Here is an 18,051-nt window from a genome sequence, read left to right as displayed (position 1 = left end):
GAGGTCGAGTCTGCGATGAGCGGCGACAGCGCCACTGCACTCCAGCCTGGGCGACAGAGTGAGGCTGTCTCAAAAAAAAAAAAAAGTAAAAGCTCACAGGGAGAGACCTTTTCCCCTGGATAAGGCAGGCTCATGCTAAGTCCCCTCCCCATCGGGACGTTGGGGACAAACAGGACGGTGCGCATTTCCCTCCCCCGTCCCCATTCGGTCACCTCCACGTGCTGTACACCGGTGGGGGAGGCGGGGGCGGGGGAGAGGAGGAAAGACTCAGCCGCCGGTGCGTCCTTAACCAGCCGGCCTTGCAGCCCCTGCCCGGGGCGGAGGCGGCGCCCGGGGCGGGCGGAGCGTGACCGCGGGTCGGCGGGCGGGTTTAAGAGCGCGGCGTGCGCGCCCGGCCCGCGCCAGCTCCCGGCCGCGGCACAGCAGCCCCGGCGCCCGCCGTGCCACCCCGCCGCCACCGCCACCGCCGCCCGGAGCCGCCGCGCCATGCCCCGCATAGACGCGGACCTCAAGCTCGACTTCAAGGATGTCCTGCTCCGACCTAAGCGGAGCAGCCTCAAGAGCCGCGCCGAGGTGGGGGCCGTTCGGAAGTCGCAGTGGGACTGGGATTTTTTTTCTTTCCGGGTGGCGTGGGGCAGGTGGGTGGAAGCGGGTGGCGGGGGGTTACCGGCCTGCTTTGGTGTTTGAGGCTGGGGCGCTGCGCCCCCGTTCCGCCGTCCCCCACCTGCCAGGACCCGAGGTGTCTTTAAGGGCGGTGATGCGGCGGCCGGTGAAATTCTCCAGGCGTCGGTCGGGTTGGGTGGCCGAGGGGAAGTTCACAAAGTCGACCGCAGAGGGGCAGAGATCCAGTGTCCGATTGGGGTAGAAGGAACGGAGGTACGAGGGTGCTTAGGGCAAGACCAGGAAACTGGAGCAGGGGGAAGAGAGGACGAGGAAGGCAACTGCAGATGCCGGTGCTTCCTGGCAGCGTCTCCTAGCGCTGAGGACTGCCGCTGCTGTCGCGTTGGGTCCAGCGGTGGAACTTCGCGAACGCGTCTGCAAAACCAGGAGAAGCCAGGGCACGAGTTCGGGGTTTAACTTTCGGAGTTTGGCAGCCTTGCTGGCAGTGGGGCTCGGGGACGCGGCGGTCCTGGACACACAGCCCGCGGTCCCAGCCTAGCCCTGGAGAAGCGGAGAGCTGTGGGGTGGGACAGGTGGGGGCGAACGGGAGGCCTCGGGCGCTTCCCTGGTTCTGCCCGGAGGTACTCAAAGCCTCAGGAACAGGTGGAGACGACTGGAAATAGCCTGGGGCTAGGGGAAGGGAGGTCAGCCCGGGAAGGATAAACTAGTTGCCCTGAAAGGCGGAGTGCCCCGGGGTGGTGCGCGCTGGTGACCGGCTTTGCTGAGCGCTGGAGAGGAAGGTGAGGAAACTGGACACGGCTGAAGGAGTAAACACGAGGAGGCGGGGCCGGCCTGCGCAGCCCCGGCCACCCAGCTCCACAAACAAGACCGTAAATAAATGGCCTCAGCAGAGAAGTCCGCTCCCCACTCCAGTGCCAGGCCTAACTGCAGTTCGTGGGGCTGCCAGCTGAGGGCTGGCTTGGACTGGGGAAGCCTCTGCGTTAGCCAATGACTAAACCGAGCCGCCTTCTCTAAGCAGCAGCATTGGCTGGCTGGAACCCGACTGGAGGAGGTGGGGGAGGAATGATGAACGCTTATTGCCCCAGATTGGGTGGCCCTGTGCCTGTCCCTCATGACCTTTCAGGTGCTAAAGAAGGGTCCTCTCTTGGAACAAAAACAGTTTGGAGGGCAGGCGCGGACCTCTGGAAGCGTGAGCTGTAGCGAGACCAAGATGAAATATGGGGATTCTGGATAAGCTAATGATTTGCTGGCCTCAATGTTCTTTATTAAAAATGTAGTTAGAAGACAGAAACTTACTTTTCATCAAATTGGATGTTCAAAACAAAGGTATATGTGTTTTCCGAACCAGCAAACATGCTGAGAAGGTAAAATATTGAAGATTAATGTAATAGGGCCAGGCACAGTGGATCACACCTGTAACCCCAGCACTTTAGGAGGTTGAGGTGAAAGGACTCCTTGAGCCCAGGAGTTCGAGACCAGCCTGGGCAACATAGCAAGACCTTGGCTCTACAAAAATTTTAAAAATTAGCCAGGGCAGTTGTGCACACCTGTAGTCCCAGCTACTTGGAAGGCTGAGGCAGGAGGATCGCTTGAGCCCAGGAGTTGGAGATTACAACAAAAATTTAAAAAATGAGGGCAGTGGTAGACACTGTAGTCCCAATTACGTGGAAGGCTGAGGTGGGAGGATGGCTTGAGCCCAGGAGCTGGAGGTTACAATGAGCTATGATGGCGCCACTGCCCTTCAGCCTGAGCAACCCTGTTTCTAAAACTAAAATTTATGTAATAGAATTAATTACTCGTTCTCCGGGAATAGCGTATCCTTCAACAACGTCATGCAACAGTTGGCTTCACAATTTGGGCAGATTGTAACCACCAGTGTTCGAGTTTGGGATGGCACCTTGGCAATCTTCATGTACACTTTGCAGTGGGAACTGAGTGCCCTTCAGAAGTCTTTTTCCTATTTTCAGGTTTGTGGGAGTTTGCCAGCCACGGGCCTGGAGACTCACATTAAACAGCATTGTCTTTCCAACTGGTTGCCATAATGGTTTAGCTCCCTGGTGCGTCAGGCTGCTGCCTGGCTGACCACTCCATGATCTGACGTTACGTGCTTCAGTGGCATTGAGGGGGTCTAGTTAGGCCTCCCTAATTCCCTCTCCATGTTTTCTCAGTTTGCTTATTGATGCCTGAAATTTTTCTTAGGCAGGTAAAAACTTTTCCTTATACAATCAGAAACTTAAAATGAGTGCATCCTGGCAGAAGTAACTTCTGGGGGCAAATTGGAAATTGAATGGTAGGTGACCGACATTGAGCCTAACAGGGCGGATTTGTGTGGAGCCAGGAAAGAGAACATACACCCTGGGAGTAGAGTCTGGCTGGGGGAGGAGAGTTTTGACAGTTGATGACAGACTTATCCTCATGACAGTTTGGCTAAGAGCCAGGCCTGCTGATGGATTATCAGGCTGTAAGCAGGAAACTGACAGTAAGAGTTATCTCCCCCAGAAGCTTCACTAGTAGTGCCTGCAAGGACATTTCCACCAGCCTCCCATAAATGAACATGAAAGAGATGAATTTGAGGTCACCTCTGAGAGGCAAAGGATACAGGTAGCAGTGGCCCAGGTGGCCGTACCTTGGATTCTCCAGGGAGGCATTCATCTCTCAAATGTCCAGTCCCTGGCACAGAAGAATAAAGCACCACGGGGTCATGCAGGGACATTTGGATAATCTTTTTTCTGAGAAGTGACAAGTTTGTGGATAGAGGCAAGACCTTGGCTTTCATTTGATAGGCTGGGGAGCCTGCATTCTCCCTGTTTTCTTCCTTGGAACCCGTTTCTGGCTCTAACATTCTAACCTAGTCCTTAAGCTAGTAAGAATTTAGTTATTTATTTTGAGACAGAGTCTCGCTCTGTCACCCAGGCTGAGTGCAGTGCGGTGGTAATGACTTGCTGCCACCTCCGCATGTGGGTTCAAGCCATTCTCCTGCGTCAGGCTCCCGAGAAGCTGGGATTACAGGCGCCGACCACACCCAGATAGTTTTTATATTTTTAGTAGAAACAGGGTTTCACCATGTTGGCCAGGCTGGTCTCAAACTCCTGACCTTAGGTGATCCTCCTGCCTCGGCCTCTCAAAGTGCTGGGATTACAGGCGTGAGCCACGGTGCCCGGCCAACAATAATTAAAAACTAAAAATAACCCCCCCAAAAAACTTAATACATTGTCAGGCATTGAAGAGCATTGCAGCAAATTACTCATTTTGTTTTAGGACAGGGAAGACGCAATAGATGTTCAGTCTGCTTAAAACTCCATAGCAGTTTTCTCCCCAGCAGTCCAGGGAGAAGAGTTCCGGTCTAGCTTTCACCATCTGCTACTGGTTGGTCTGAGGGGGATGAGAACATGGCAGAATGGCTGGGAGGAAGGATACTTGTGTTTTAGTCCAAGCTCTGTCACCGATTACTTTTTTTTTTTTTTTTCCTTTACCTTTGCCTGTACGCCGGTTTCCTGGGGTTGCTATAATAACTGAGCACCATGTACGTGGTGGCTTAAGTCACAAGAATTGATTATCTTACAGCCCTGGAAGGTAGCAGTCCCAGACCAAGATGTTGGCAGGCTTGATCCCTTCTGAGGGTGGGAGGGAGAATCTGGTTCTTGCCCTCCTCCCAGCTTCGGCCGGTTTGCTGACAGTTCTCCCCAATCTCTGCCTTCATCTCCACATGAGGTTCTCCCTATATGTATACCTGTGTCCAAATTTCTCCTTTTTAAAAAACTATTTTTGAGACAGAGTTTTAATTTTCTTACCCAGACTGGAGTGCAATGGCGAGATCTCGGCTCACCCCAGCCTCTGCTTCTTGGGTTCAAGTGATTCTCCTGTCTCAGCCTCCCAAGTAGCTGGGATTACAGGCATGCGCCACTATGCCCAGCTAATTTTGTATTTCTGGTAGAGACAGGGTTTCTCCATGTTGGTCAGGTTGGTCTTGAACTCCTGACCTCAGGTGATCTGCCCACCTTAGCCTCCCAAAGTGCTGGGATTATAGGCATGAGCCACTGCACCCAGCAATTTCTTCTTTTCATAAGAACATGTAATATTGGACTACGGCTCATGCTCTTGACCTCACCTGATCTTGATTGTTTGCAATGACCCTATTTTAAAAATAAGGTCACATTTACAGGTACTGGAGGTTAGTACTTGAACATTTTTTGGGGGGAAGACATAATTCAACCATTAACGGCCTTGGTAAATTTTGCTTTGGAAAATTAAAGAGTTTGACTAGTGTTGTTCTGAGTCATGAATGCATTAGAATCGCCTAGGGAAACACTCCAAATAAACACATTGTCTCCAACACAAAGGTGGTGATTGATGAAGTTTGGGGCAGCTGCAGTGTGGAAACCCAGACTCTGGAATGTTTCTAAGTTTAGGTGTCAGTATAGCTAGTAATGAATATAATGATAAAAAGGGATCTGTGCTTTATTTCTGTAATAAAATATCAAAGCAGTATTTAATGCTTCAAGGAAAGCAAGTTCTGCCTGAAAAACAGTTGAAAATATCAGAATCAAAATATGCTTCCTGGCCAGGCATGGTGGCTTATGCCTGTAATCCCAGCACTTTGGGAAGCCAAGGCAGGCAGATCACCTGAGGTTGGGAGTTTGAGACCAGCCTGACAAACATGGAGAAACCGCAACTCTACTAAAATACAAAAATTAGCCAGGCGTGGTGGTGCATGCCTGTAATACCAGCTGCTCGGGAGGCTGAGGCAAGGGAATCCTTCGAACCCAAGAGGTAGAGATTGTGGTGGGCTGAGATTGTGCCATTCCTCTGCCCTGCTGTATATGTAAAAATGCAGATTCACTGAGCCAGACTAAACTGTGTATTCAGTAGAATACACAGTTTCCACTCTGTATTCAGTAGAATACACAGTTTCCACTCTGTATTCAGTAGAATACACAGTTTCTACTCTGTATTCAGTAGAATACAGTTTCCACTGTGTATTGATCAAGGATTCAAAAGAATGCACCCTTTTGCCTCTTATCTACTTGTGACCTGGAAGCACCCCCACTTCCTGCTTCTGATTGTTCTGCCTTACTGGACCAAACGACTGTACATGCTACACATATTGAGTAGTGTCTCATGTCTCCCTATAATGTATAAAAGCAAGCTCTACCCTGACCACCTTGGGCACCTGTTATCAGAACCTCCTGACGCTGTGTCGTGGGCATGTCCTTTACCTTGGCAAAATAAGCTTTCTAAATTGACTGAGACCTGCCTCAGATATTTTGGGATCACAATCCACAGTCACCATGGTGTGACAGCTGACTATACAGGTTTGTAGCCTGGGAGCAATAGGCTATGCCATATAACTTACGTATGCAGTGGGCTACACCGTCTAGGTTTTATGAGGACATTCTATGGTGTTCAGACAAAGATGAAACGACTAAGGACAAATTTCTAAGAAAGTATGCACATCATTAGGAGATGCTTGAGTGTATTTTGAATGGTTTAGGAGGAAAAAAAAGGAAGCTCAACTCCTGTTATAGTTTAATAACAAAGCTTAATAGGGTTAACATAGTTGATCTAAGATGCCAATGATTAAAAGACATTATTTTATGCATCATCACAAATGGGTTGCCAATTTAACCGACTTTCTGAATAACAACAAAGAGGTGAATTTACTTCTATTAATGCCAAGAAAATAAAATGAAAATGAATTACGGTTTTGACATGTTAAAAAAGGAGGCGGCCGCTCGCCTGAGGTCTTCCCTAAGCAAACGGAAACCGAACTTGGAGGCATTTAAACTGACAAATGAACAAACCAAACACAGTCAAGGACAAAAAGCCTAGCCGCCAATTGGCTGTATGGCCAGTGACACTGAGGTAACCATCCCATAATATGCAGTGACCTAGCTGGAGCCAAGGAGAAACCTCACTTAGCCCCAAGCCCTGTGTTCCATTCTGGTGCTTCAGCCATGATTCATGAATCATTGCTTTGCTCATATAATTGTTTTAATTTATTTTGCTTAAAATTCTAACCTCTAAACCCTAACCATGTTTGCACTGATATCAGTGTTATTAAAAGTGCTGTATGGGCAGGGTCGTGTGGGTAGCAGTGCGGATTTTATATTAACATTTTTGTACTGAGGCTTTGCATTAGCATTACAGGCGTTTTCTACATGAGCACTGTGGGTGTTGTATGCGTATTTCGGATGTCATATATGCCTTAGGAACGCTCTATTTGTGTTTTGAGGTGGGGTGTGGACCTTGCCCTGCGGCCACCTGGCCTTGGGTGGGGAGAACCTTGGTGTGCAGGATTCAGAGGCTTTTGGTGTCCAGTTTTCCACACGGAGATGTTATTTATGTGTGTGTGTGTGTGTGTGTGTGTGTGTGTGTGTGTATAATATTGCATTTTAAGTTTTGGGGTACATGTGAAAAACATGCAAGATTGTTTCATAGGTACATACATGGCAATGTGGTTTGCTGCCTTCCTCCCCATCACCTATATCTGGTATTTCTCCCCATGCTATCTCTCCCCAACTCCCCACTCCCCCGTACCTCCCCTGTTGCCCCCCCCACAGACCCCAGTGTGTGATGCTCCCCTCCCTGTGTCCATGTGTTCTCATTGTTCAACACACGCCTATGAATGAGAACATGCGGTGTTTGATTTTCTGTTCTTGTGTCAGTTTGCTGAGAATGATGGTTTCCAGATTCATCCATGTCCCTACAAAGGACACAAACTCATTGTTTTTTATGGCTGCATAGTATTCCATGGTGTGTATGTGCCACATTTTCCCTGTCCAGTCTATCATCGACAGGCATTAGGGTTGGTTCCAAGTCTTTGCTATCGTAAACAGTGCTGCAGTGAACATTCGTGTGCATGTGTCCTTATAATAGAATGATTTATAATCCTTTGGATACATACCCAGTAATGGGATTGCAGGGTCAAATGGAATTTCTATTTCTAGGTCCTTGAGGAAGTGCCAAACTGTCTTCCACAATGGTTGAACTAGTTTACACTCTCACCAACAGTGTAAAAGTGTTCCTGTTTCTCCACATCCTCTCCAGCATCTGTCTCCAGATGTTTTAACGATCGCCATTCTAACTGCGTGAGATGGTATCTCAATGTGGTTTTGATTTGCATTTCTCTAATGACCAGTGATGAGCATTTTTTCGTATGTTTGTTGGCCTCATAAATGTCATCTTTTATAAAGTGTCTGTTCATATCCTTCACCTATTTTTGAATGGGTTTGTTTCTTGTAAATCTGTTTTAGTTTTTTGTAGATTCTGGATATTAGCCCTGTGTCAGATGGTTAGATTGCAGAAATTTTTTCCCATTCTGTTGGTTGCTGGTTCACTCTGATGACTGTTTCTTTAGCTGTGCAGAAGCTGTGGAGTTTGATTAGATCCCATTTGTCTATTTTGGCTTTTGTTGCCAATGTTTTTGGTGTTTTAGTCATGAAGTCATTGCCTATGCCTATGTCCTGAATGGTTTTGCCTAGATTTTCTTCTAGGGTTTTTATGTTGTTAGGTCTTATGCTTAAGTCTTTAATCCATCTGGAGTTAATTTTAGTGTAAGGTGTCAGGAAGGGGCCCAGTTTCTGCTTTCTGCACACTGCTAGGCAGTTTTCCTAACACCATTTATTAAACAGGGAATCCTTTCCCCATTGCTTGTTTTTGTCAGGTTTGTCAAAGATCAGATGGTTGTAGATGTGTGGCGTTGCCTCTGAGGCCTCTGTTCTGTTCCATTGGTCTGTATCTCTTTTGGTACCAGTATCATGCTGTTTTGATTACTGTAGCCTTGTAGTATAGTTTGAAGTCAGGCACTGTGATGCCTCCAGCTTTGTTCTTTTTGCTTAGAATTGACTTGGCTATGTGGGCTCTCTTTTGGTTCCATATGAAGTTTAAGGTGGTTTTTTTCCAGCTCTGTGAATAAGGTCATTGGTAGCTTGATGGGGGTAGCACTGAATCTGTAAATTACTTTGGGCAGTATGGCCATTTTCATGATATTGATTCTTTGAGCATGGAATGTTTCTCCACCTGTTAGCATCTTCTCTTATTTCCTTGACCAATGGTTTGTAGTTCTCCTTGAAGAGATCCTTAACATTCTTTGCTGGTTGTATTCCTAGGTATTTTACTCTCTTTGTAGCAATTGGGAATGGCAGTTCGTTCTTGATTTGACTCTCTTTAAGTCTGCTATTGGTGTATAGGAATGCTTATGATTTTTGCACATTGATTTTATATCCTGAGACTTTGCTGAAGTTACTTATCAGTTTCAGGAGATTTTGGGCTGAGACAGTGGTGTTTTCTAAATATGCAATCATGTCATCTACAAATAGACAATTTGACTTCTTCCTTTTCTAATTGAATACACTTTCTTTCTTTTTCTTGCCTGATAGCTCTGACTAGAACTTCCAATACTATATTGAATAGGAGTGGTGAGAGAGGGCATCCTTGTCTAGTGCCAGATTTCAAAGGGAATGCTTCCAGTTTTTGCCCATTCAATATGATATTGGCTGTGGGTTTGTCTTAAGTAGCTTTTATTATTTTGAGATACGTTCCATCAATAGCTAGTTTATTGAGCCTTTTTAGCATAAAGGGCTGTTGAATTTTGTCAAAGGCCTTCTCTGCATCTGTTGAGATAATCATGTGGTTTTTGCCTTTGGTTCTGTTTATGTGGTGAATTATGTTTATGGACTTGCGTTTGTTGAACCAGCCTTGCATCCCTGGGATGAAGCCTACTTGATCGTGATGGATAAGCTTTTTGATGTGCTGCTGCAATCAGTTTGCCACTATTTTATTGAAGATTTTTGCATCTATGTTCATCATGGATATTGGCCTGAAGTTTTCTTTTCTTGTTGAGTCTCTGCTGGATTTTGGTATCAGGATGATGTTGGTCTCATAAAATGATTTGGGAAGGATTCCTTCTTTTTGGATTGTTTGGAATGGTTTCAGAAGGAGTGATACTAGCTCCTCTTTGTATGTCTGGTGGAACTTGGCTGTGAACCCATCTGGACCTGGGCTCTTTTTGGTTTGTAGGCTACTAATTACTGCCTCAACTTCAGCCCTTGTTATTGGTCTATTCAGAGTTTCGGCTTCTTCCTGGTTTAGGCTTGGGAGGATGCAAGTGTCCAGGAATTTATCCATTTCTTTCAGGTTTACTCGTTTATGTGCATAGAGCTGTTTGTAATAATCTCTGATGGTGGTTTGTATTTCTGTGGAATCTGTGGTGATATCCCCTTTATCATTTTTTGTTGCATCTATTTGATTATTTTTTCTTTTCCTTTTTATTAATCTGGCTAGTGGTCTATTTTGTTGATCTTTTCAAAAAACCAGCTCCTGGATTTATTGATTTTTTTTTTTTTTTTTGAAGGGTTTTTTGTGTTTCTATCTCCTTCAGTTCTGATCTGATCTTAGTTGTTTCTTGTCTTCTGCTAGGTTTTGAGTTTTTTTTTTATCTTGCTGCTCTAGCTCTTTCAATTTTGATGCTAGGGTGTTGATTTTAGATCTTTCCTTACTTCTCATGTGGGCATTTATTACTATATGTTTTCCTCTAGAAACTGCTTTAAATGTGTCCCAGAGATACTGGTTTGTTGTGTCTTCATTCTTGTTTGTTTTGAAGAACATCTTTATTTCTGCCTTCATTTTATTGTTTATCCAGTCAACATTCAAGAGCCAGCTCAGTTTCCATGAAGCTGTGTGGTTCTTAGTTTCTGAATTCTGAGTTCTAACTTGATTGCACTGTGGTCTGAGAGACTGTTTGTTATGATTTCCATTCTTTTGCATTCGCTGAGGAGTGATTTACTTCCAATTATGTGGTCAGTTTTAGAGCAGGTGTGATGTGGTGCTGAGAAGAATATATATTCTGTGGATTTGGGATGGAGAGTTCTGTAAATGTCTATTAGGCTTGCTTGGTCCAGGTCTGAGTTCAAGTCCTGGATATTCTTGTTAATTTGCTGCCTTGTTGATCTGTCTAATATTGACAGTGGAGTGTTAGTCTCCCACTATTATTGGGTGGGAGTCTAAGTCTCTTTGTAGGCCATTAAGAACTTGCTTTATGTATCTGGGTGCTCCTGTATTGAGTGGGTATATATTTAGGATTGTTAGCTCTTCTTGTTGCACTGGTCCTTTTACCATTATGCAATGTCTTTCTTTGTCTCTTTTGATCTTTGTTGGTTTAAAGTCTATTTTATCAGAAACTAGGATTGCAACTCCTGCTTTTTTTTTGCTCCCCATTTGCTTGATAAACCTTCCTCCATCCCTTTATTTTGATGCTTTGTGTATCCTTGCATGTGCAATGGGTTTCCTGGATACAGCACACCAATGGGTTTTGGCTTTTTATCCAATTTGCCAGTCTGTGTCTTTTGATTGGGGCATTTAGCCCATTTACATTTAGGGTTAATATTGTTGTATGAATTTGATCATGCCATTTTGATGCTAGCTAGGTGTTTTGCCCATTAGTTGACACAATTTCTTCATTGTGTCGATGCTCTTTACCATTTGGTATGTTTTTGGAGCGGCTGGTGCTAGTTGTTCCTTTCTATGATTCGTGCTTCTTTCAGGAGCTCTTGTAAAGCTGGCCTGGTGGTAATGAAATCTCTGAGTAATTGCCTGTTCACAAAGGATTTTATTTCTCCTTCGCTTATGAAACTGTTTGGCTGGATATGAAATTCTAGGTTGAAAGTACTTTTCTTTAAGGATGTTGAATATTGGCCCCCACCCTCTCGTGGCTTGTAGGGTTTCTACAGAGAGATTCACCATGAGTCTGATGGGCTTCCCTTTGCGGGTAACCCAACTTTTCTCTCTGGCTTCCCTTAGCATTTTCTCCTTCATTTCAACCCTGGTGAATCTGACGATTATGTGCCTTGGGGTTGTTCTTCTTGAGGAATATCTTTGTGGTGTTCTCTGTATTTCCTGGACTTGAATATTGGCCGGCCTTGCTAGGTTGAGGAAATTTTCCTGGATAATATCCTGAAGAGTATTTTCCAGCTTGGATTCATTGTCTCCGTCACATTCAGGTACACCTATCAAACGTAGATTAGGTCTTTTTACATGATCCCATATTTCTTGGAGGCTTTGTTCATTTCTTTTTACTCTTTTTTTCTCTAATCTTGCCTTCTCATTTTATTTCTTTCATCTTGGACCTCTGATATCCTTTCTTCTGCTTGGTCAATTCGGCTATTGAAACTTGTGTATGCTTCACGAAGTTCTCGTGTTGTGTTTTTCAGCTCCATCAATTCATTTATATTCCTCTCTAAGCTGTTTATCCTTGTTAGCATTTCATCAAACCTTTTTTCAAGGTTCTTAGTTTCTTTGCATTGGGTTAGAACATGTTCTTGTAGCTCAGAGAAGTTTGTTATTACCCACCTTCTGAAGCCTGTTTCTGTCAATCCATTAGCGTCATTCTCCATCCAGCCTTGTTCCCTTGCTGATGAGGAGTTGTGATCCCTTGGAGGAGGAGAAGCATTCTGGTTTTGGGTGTTTTCATCGTTTTTGAGCTGGTTTCTTCCCATCTTTATGGATTTATTTACCTGTGGTCTTTATAGTTGGTGACTTTCAGATGGGGTCTCTGAGTGGACATCCAGTTTGTTGATGATGAAGTTATTTCTTTCTGTTTTAGTTTTCCTTCTAATAGTCAGCCCCCTCTGCTGTAGGACTGCTGGAGGTCCACTCTAGGCCCTGCTTGCCTGGGGATCACCTGCAGCAGCTGCAGAACAGTAAGGGTTGCTGCCAGTTTCTTCTTCTGCTATCTTTGTTCCAGAAAGATCCCCGCCAGATGTCAGTCTGAGCTCTCCTTTATGAGGTGACTCTGGATATTCAGGCATCAGGGAGCTGCTTGATGAGACAGTCTGTCCTTTATAGGAGCTCAGGTGCTGAGCTGTGAGCTCTGTTCCATTTAGTGCTACTGGGCAGGTATGTTTAAGTGTGTTGCAGCAGAACTCATAACCTCCTTTTTTTTCCCCAGGTGCTGTGTCACAGAAGGTAGGGCTTTATTTATAAGTTTCTGTCATGCTGCTGCCTTTTTTCAGGGCTGCCCTGCCCAGCGAGGAGGCAGCCTAGTCACAGTCTGCCAGTAGAGGTGTTGCTGAGCTGCTGTGGGCTCCGCCCAGCTTCTGTGTGAACTTCCCTGCAGCCCTGTTTATAGGGGTGTAGTTAGAACTGCCTCGGCAATGGCAGCCCTAATCTGTAATGGTGAACTCTCTCTGTAATGGCAGGCTGCCTCGGCAGTGGTGGGCCACCTCAGTAATGGCAGATGCCCCTCCCCCACAGAGCTGGACTGTCCTGGGTTCAGCTGTCCTTGCTGTGAATCTCTCAATCCAGAGCATTTCAGATTGCTGGATTTTTGGGGGTAGGACTGGCCAAGCCTGATCACCTGGCTTCCTGTCTCAGACCCCCTTTTTTTTTTCTCAGTTGAATGGGTGACTCTGTCTCCTAGCTGTTCCAGCCACCAGCTGAAAAGGTGCCTTGATTTGTGTGAGATTTTCTGCAGAGACCCGCTGAGCCAGCTGAAACAGCCATGTGGAGGCCAGTGGCACTTTTCTGCCCTAGAATCTCCTGGCCTGTCTCTGTTTCAGTACCCTTTTTATCAGTTGAATGGGTGACTCTGTCTCCCAGGTGTTCCAATCGCCTGTTGAAAAGGCACCCAGGATCTGTGTGATTTCTTGTGCGGCGACCCACTGCGCCGGCTGAAACAGCCGCTCTGGAGATTTGTGGTGCTTTTTGCCCGGCAATCTCCTGGCCTGTCTCCCTGTTTCAGTCTCCTTTTTATCAGTTAAATGGGCGAGTCTGTCTCCCAGGCGCTCCAGTAATCAGCTGAAATGGCGCCTGGACCCGGGTGAGTTTTTTGTGCGGAGACCCACGGTGCTGGCCAGAGCAGCCGCCCTGGCAACCAGTCGCGCTCCTCTGCTTGGGAATCTCCTGGCCTGTGGGCAATAAAAATCAGTCTGGAAATTGCAGCATCCAGTCACCCTCTGCACTGTTGCTGGCAGCTGCAATCCAGAGCTGCTCCTAATCGGCCATCGTCCATGGAGGTGTTCTTACCAGTCTCTAACCCTCAACCGTCAGGTCTGCAAACGGGAAGGATTTACTCGCTGTGGAAGCAGCTGGAGTTGTCCCAAAGTGAGGCAGTGCCCCCCAAGGTCTGTGCTGAGAATGCTGCTCTGCCTTTGCTTTCCTGCCAGGTTTGTGCTTAGGAGAATACAGCTCTGCCCTGGAGGTGCCATCCCCCCTAACCCGCCCTGGGTTCTGTGCTGAGGTCGCAGCTGCGCCCTCGCAGTCCCCCCCAGGTGTGTACTGAGTAGAACACAAGTCTGCAGACCACTGCCCGCGCTGTGATGCCACGCACGCCAGGGGTGGAGCCTCAGGAATCTGAAAACGCAGGCTCGGGCGCCCCCTGCTGGCTGCTAGGGTCAATGGAGGGCTCTCTTACACTGTGGTGACCGTGTCCATTGCTGGTGGTTGGGGCACTTGCAGGGCCCTCTTATTCACAGTGTAGTGGCAGCACACCCCCTGCTGGCAACCACGGCAATGCAGGATCCTCTTGCGGTGTAGTGGCAGCACACCCCCTGCTGTCCGCTCGGGGCACTGCAAGGCCTTCTTGCTCACAGTGCCATGGCAGCACGCCCTGTGCTGGGAACCAGACTGCAGGGTCCTCTTGCTCATGGTGTGGTGCCCATGTGCCACCTTCTGGCAGCTAGGGACACTGCAGGGCCCTCCTGCTAACAGTGTAGTGGCAGCACACACCCTTCTGGCAGCTTGGAACACTGCATGGCCTTCTTGCTCCCGGTGTGACAGCTGGCGCCCCCTACTGGCCTCCTTCTTCACCACTTAAAGTCAGTGCGCCAGTTATTCAGCACCCACAGTTCTGCAAATACGAACTGAAACGGAGCTATTACTGGAGTGAGCAGATGTCCCAGTTCTTGTCTAACTTGGAATAAAGATTTTCACCCAGAGGCAGTACAAAGATGGCAGATAACTTCACTGAAAATAAATACAGTGTAAAGAGCTTATTGTAGAAAAAATAGGCCCTAAGGTAGGAGTGGGCTGATCACGCAGGAAAACAGCACAAGATTCCTATGCAGGGAATTTTATTTTGAACTTCTTCACATTCCTGCCTCTGTCTCAAGTCTCTGCCCCTGTTTTCATTGTCTGGTTTTTCTGCTCCTGCCTTAGGTCCCCGACATGCCCCTCTTAGGCTCGTGGAACATCCTCACTGCTGGATAAGTCACACGGGCAGGGATCAGTCCAAAGCTACTGTTGGGGCTGGCTCCTTCCCGCCCCCCAGGAAGATCCACAGCAGTCATGTCTGTACCTCCTGTGCCTGCCTATCTCTTTTGAATGTCCTTCTCTGCCCTAACCTGTACTTATGGTGCCAGGTTTCTCTTAAGAATGCCCCCTTTGTTCTTATCAGCATGTAGCTAGCAATATTCTGACATTTTAACTGCAGACTGAATGATGATTGGGGCATCTTAAGAGGAGTTCTTTTTTTTTTTTTTAATTAATAAAACGTGTGCTACAAGAATTTAACATTTTATTATACTTTTTTATTTTGTAAAAGACATAAGATGGGTAAGTTTCAATTTACAGCTAGAAAAAAATAGGAGTTTTACAAATATAAAGTTGCTTCCAATTTTTTTTTTTTTTTTTTTGGGGGTTTTAAAATTTTTCCCCAGCTGGGCTCCTAACTCTTTTTTTTTTTTTTTTTTTAATTTTTTAAAATTGCATTTTGGGGTACATGTGAAGAACATGCAAGATTGTTGCATAGGTACACACATGGCAGCGTGATTTGCTGCCTTCCTCCCCTTCACCTATATCTCGCATTTCTCCCCATGCCATCTCTCCCCAACTCCCCACCTCCTGCTGTCCCTCCCCTATTTCCCCCCAACAGACCCCAGTGTGTGATGCTCCCCTCCCTGTGTCCATGTGATCTCTTTGTTCAACACCCACCTATGAGTGAGAACATGCGGTGTTTGATTTTCTGTTCTTGTGTCAGTTTGCTGAGAATGTTGGTTTCCAGGTTCATCCATGTCCCTACAAAGGACACGAACTCATCATTTTTGATGGCTGCATAATATTCCATGGTGTATATGTGCCACATTTTCCCTGTCCAGTCTATCATCGATGGGCATTTGGGTTGGTTCCAGGTCTTTGCCAATGTAAACAGTGCTGCAATGAACATTTGTGTGCATGTGTCTTTATAGTAGAACAATTTATAATCCTTTGGATATATACCCAGTAATGGGATTGCTGGGTCAAATGGAATTTCTATTTCTGGGTCCTTGTGGAATCGCCACGCTGTCTTCCACAATGGTTGAAGTAATTTACACTCCCACCAGCAGTGTAAAAGTGTTCCTATTTCTCCACATCCTCTCCAGCATCTGTTGTCTCCAGATTTTTTAATGATCGCCATTCTAACTGGCGTGAGATGGTATCTCAGTGTAGTTTTGATTTGCATTTCTCTGATGACCAGTGATGATGAGCATTTTTTCATATGTTTGTTGGCCTCATGTATGTCTTCTTTTGTAAAGTGTCTGTTCATATCCTTTGCCCACTTTTGAATGGGCTTGCTTGTTTTTTTCTTGTAAATCTGTTTTAGGGTTCTAGAATATTTCTTTCTGCATAGGTACCTCTTCTTCCTCCTACCCAAGACTGACAAGTTCCCAGCCACTCCAGCATTAGAGATGCTACTAATATGTAAATTTTTGGTGTTCCCTCCAGGTGAGCCTTCGCAGACTTTCCCTTTCCCAGGAGCTCCCCTCCTGTCCATGTCTAGCTATCTACCTACTACTCTGACAGAGCTCACTATCCCGTGTCTTTCCCAAAAGTAGTGAAGGAATGATTAATTGGAAACCATAGGAAACGAAATGAATGGAACCACTTCTAAGAGGATTCCAATGTGCACTCAGGCGTGCTGGGCCAGCCTCTGAAGCCCTTCTTGTTTGTGGAAGCCTGCCCTTGCTGGTAGCACTGCAGCTGGGCACAAGCTTCTCATGAGCTTGACAACTGGTGGTGAGCTCCCAGGGCTTGGATCCACACGAAAAGGTCTGGGCTGGGGCCACCAAACACTGCAAAAGGCTGAGGCCCAGAATGTCGTATACTTCTTACCTTTTAGCTGTGCACTAGTTTATCCCACGCTTTTTGAGCCCCACTAGGACTACAAAGTTGGAAGACATTGTCCCTGTACTCAGACAGGTGAGGCAGATAATGAGCAAACTGTGGAATAGATTATATAATAAAGTACAAAATAAAAGAATTGCTGGGCTGGAAGCAGTGGCTCACGCCTGTAATCCCAGCACTTTGGGAGGCCGAGGTGGGCAGATCACCTGAGGTCCAGAGTTTGAGATCAGCCTGACCAACATGGAGAAACCCCATGTCCACTAAAAATACAAAAATTAGCCAGGCGTGGTGGCCCATTCCTGTAATCCCAGCTACTCAGGAGGCTGAGGCAGGAGAATAGCTTGAACCTGGGAGGCAGAAGTCGCAGTGAACCGATATCACGCCATTGTACTCTAGCCTGGGCAACAAGAGCAAAATTGCATCTTAAAAAAAAAAAAGAATTGTATTACTCGGTGCTATCTGTAGATCTAGAAAAAGAAGCCCATGTCCTGGGTCCTGCAACCTGGGTCCATGCAATTAGGTCTGTCCCCTAATTGCATCCCTCCTCACTGGGTAGGGCCTGTGGGCTATGCTGTTCCTTAGGCCATGCTCCAGGTACTCAGGATCCTGGATATCCTTCCCCAGGTGAGCTGATTCTTGGCCTGCATGGGCCTCTTGCGCTGGGGTGTTCCAAGGGCCACCCAGGCTGCTGGCGTGCTCACCTGCAACCCAAGGGTGGGCACGCGACAATGTTGGTGGGCAGGTAGGTGGTATGCACAGAGCTTCATTTGCAGACCGAAGGTGGGGGCTGTTCATCTTGCACACATAAGGATTGGGGCGAGAAGGGAAGAGGGGTGGACTGGGCCAGGACCAGCTCCCCGCTGCCATGTCATGCTGCCTCTCTGGTTGTGAATGAAGTTGTTTTCTTAGGGTAGGAGGTCAGAACCTATTTTATGTAGCCGTTTGGTTGTGAATGAAATTTTTTTTTTAGGACAGGAGGTTAGAACCTATTTTATAAGTAGCCATTTGTTCATTGGACTGATCACATTGAATTATTTAGGAATGTGGCAGGTGGGCCTCTGTTATTTATTTATTTATTATTTTTGAGACAAGGTCTCGCGCTGTCACTCAGGCTGGCATGCAGTGACATGATCGTGGCTCACTGCAGCCTCAACCTCCCAGGCTCAGTCAGTCCTCCCACGTCAGTTTCCTGAGTAGCTGAGATTACAGGCTCACACCACCCAAGCCTCGCTAGTTTTTTATATTTTGCATGGAGACGGGGTTTCACCATGTTGCCCAGGCTGGTCTTGAATGCTTGAGCTCAAGTGATCTGCCTGCCTCAGCCTCCCAAAGCAC

At 46.7% G+C, this 18,051-nt stretch overlaps 1 protein-coding gene across 2 annotated transcripts in view; it reads left to right on the top strand.

Moving 5' to 3' along the window:
* Window positions 1–288: 288 nt before the first annotated feature.
* Window positions 289–18,051, top strand: part of GMPR (guanosine monophosphate reductase) — a 65,004-nt gene continuing 47,241 nt past the window's right edge. Inside the window, exon 1 of one of the 2 annotated variants that reach the window (XM_032247659.1) lies at window positions 289–573. In XM_032247659.1, coding sequence (XP_032103550.1) covers window positions 487–573 — 87 coding nt within the window. In that variant the 5' untranslated portion in view covers window positions 289–486. Of the gene's footprint in view, window positions 574–11,417; window positions 11,444–18,051 lie in introns of those variants that run through there. The other variant, XM_032247660.1, reaches the window with a different exon arrangement.

The sequence above is a fragment of the Sapajus apella genome, unplaced genomic scaffold (assembly GCF_009761245.1).
Source record: "Sapajus apella isolate SASKATOON/1434 unplaced genomic scaffold, GSC_monkey_1.0 scaffold63, whole genome shotgun sequence".
In the NCBI taxonomy this organism is placed as follows: domain Eukaryota; kingdom Metazoa; phylum Chordata; class Mammalia; order Primates; family Cebidae; genus Sapajus; species Sapajus apella.
This window is presented reverse-complemented; position numbering and strand designations above follow the sequence as displayed.